The sequence below is a fragment of the Phaseolus vulgaris genome, unplaced genomic scaffold (assembly GCF_000499845.2).
Source record: "Phaseolus vulgaris cultivar G19833 unplaced genomic scaffold, P. vulgaris v2.0 scaffold_19, whole genome shotgun sequence".
Classification (NCBI taxonomy): domain Eukaryota; kingdom Viridiplantae; phylum Streptophyta; class Magnoliopsida; order Fabales; family Fabaceae; genus Phaseolus; species Phaseolus vulgaris.
Genome location: NW_027174088.1, coordinates 196,563 through 198,696, shown reverse-complemented (window position 1 = coordinate 198,696; position 2,134 = coordinate 196,563). Strand labels below are relative to the sequence as shown.

The window sequence follows — 2,134 nt, the reverse complement described above, 5'->3', positions numbered from 1 at the left end:
ACTGATAACAGAATCCCCGATCTCACCACCACGCCTAGAAGCCCCCCTTGCCCTACAAACTCAAGAGGGTGGTGGTGAAAGTCAGCACCAAACCCCTCTAACACCTCCAGCAGCAACCTCAAGCCTCCCAACTTCCTTCGAAGAGACCTTGGGACCCTTCACAGCCCAACTGAAGACTATGACGGAAGATCTTCCTTTGCTCGTATCAAGAGCTGTGAAGGGCTCACTCAAGAAGCTTCAAGAGGAAAACTCCGCGCTCAAGGAGTCAAACCTGATGATAAGGGCTGAGGCTGAAAAGCTCACGTGCAACTTGCTGATGACTGAGCTGGAACACTCAAGGCTGAATGGTTGCAATGGACGCGGAGCTAAGAAGCACGCGCAAGGAAGCCTCCGATCTGCGCCAGAAACTGCACCTCCAACTCCAAGAGAAGATCGACTTGGAGAGCAAGCTGGTCCCATATAGGCTCAAGGTGGCAGATTTGGAGGCTGCAAAAAAGGCGGAAGCGTCCAGGGTGGAGAACCTCGAGAAGAGATCGGCAGATCGGGAGATTCTCTTTGGGAAGGTCGAGAAGGAAAGGGACAATGCTCTCGCCGAGCTCGCCGAAGCTCGCGAGGAGGCCAAAAAGATCGCTGCAGAGCTGGCCCAAGCTCGGGACGAAGGCAAAAAAGCTGCTGAAGAACTCGCTCGAGCTCGTGAGGAAGAGGAAGAGCTGAAGAAGCAAACACACGAGCTCGAGCAGAGCGCTGCCCAAGTCCTCACCGCCGGGTTTGACGCCGCTCTGGAGCAAGTAGCATGCCAGTACCCGGAGCTCGACCTTTCCATGGTGTCGATCAGCAACGAGGTGGTGGATGGGAAGATTGTACCCTCTAAAGACTAGCTGCCTTCCTCCATCACCTCTTCTTTGTAAAAACTTTATCTGTTATTGCACTGCCTATGTATTTGCTTATATATGCATACAAACTTGAATCGCCGCTTCTTACGCAACTTCTACTGCTGAAATGTTGTTTTCTGATACTTCGCCTTAAATGCCTCTTATTCGCTGTGTGGTTAATCAACATAACCGGTGAAACTTGCTTAAACGAATTAACTCAGCGATACTTCGGGCTTAACCACTCACACACTGCTTTGAACTTGAGCAAACTGTTAATCTTATAACAATTTATCGAATTGTTAACTCAAAGTAAAACTTGAGCAACTATTAACTCTTAAGCGATGACATTTAATATAACTTGTGGACTTAAGGAAACAAACCTTAGCATGAAATCACTTACTAAACAGCAGGTTTTAACTCAAACTGGTATTAAAACACAGTTCACCTGATCTGCCAAGCGAAGCGACCCTTTACTCCTGTCATCGCCTGAAACTCTTCTGATCGCCGTACTTGAACTCGTTTAAGACGAGGAGGATTTTGTCTATCTTCACACCGCCTGCAAGCGTGGAAGTTTTATCTGGTCTTACTGGGTCAATATTGATGTTTCACTTAAAGGGGAAAAGGCGTTTTCCTTCCCTTCCCACCGTTCAAGGTCACGAACACCCCTGACCTTTCAGTTCATCTTGCCTGAACTCACTCTGGTGAGAAGGACTTTTTCTGGTGCTTCAGCTTGCCCAGGGTGTACATCTCCTCCCCCCTGGACGCGCTGAGGACTTTTAATCTGGCCTCTATCTGCTTGTGCAGAGAGGTCTTTCGATCTGCTCTTGCCTGCACTCGCTCAAAGGCGAGGAGGACTTCTTCTGTTCTCTCCTGCACTCGCTCAAAGGCGAGGAGGACTTTTCTCTTCTTGCCTGCACTCGCTCAAAGGCGAGGAGGACTTTCCTCTTTCTCGCCTACACTCGCTCAAAGGCAAGGAGGACTTCTTCTGTTCTCGCCTGCACTCGCTCAAAGGCGAGGAGGACTTCTTCTGTTCACGCTTGCACTCGCTCAAAGGCGAGGAGGACTTTTCTCTTCTGTTCTCGCCTGCACTCGCTCAAAGGCGAGGAGGACTTTTCTCTTCTGTTCTCGCCTGCACTCGCTCAAAGGCGAGGAGGACTTCTTCTGTTCTCGCCTGCACTCGCTCAAAGGCGAGGAGGACTTTTCTCTTCTTGCCTGCACTCGCTCAAAGGCGAGGAGGACTTCTTCTGTTCTTGCCTGCACTC

At 50.0% G+C, this 2,134-nt stretch overlaps 1 protein-coding gene across 1 annotated transcript; it reads left to right on the top strand.

Moving 5' to 3' along the window:
- Window positions 1–353: 353 nt before the first annotated feature.
- On the top strand, window positions 354–878 carry LOC137817184 (uncharacterized). Its single transcript, XM_068620430.1, has one exon. It carries the CDS (start codon window positions 354–356, stop codon window positions 876–878), a length of 525 nt encoding a protein of 174 aa, XP_068476531.1.
- The last annotated feature ends 1,256 nt before the right edge of the window (window positions 879–2,134 follow it).

What these genes read in the sequence shown, in the direction of transcription:
- LOC137817184 (XM_068620430.1), top strand. Translation starts at nt 354, where the DNA reads ATGGACGCGGAGCTAAGAAGCACGCGCAAGGAAGCCTCCGATCTGCGC.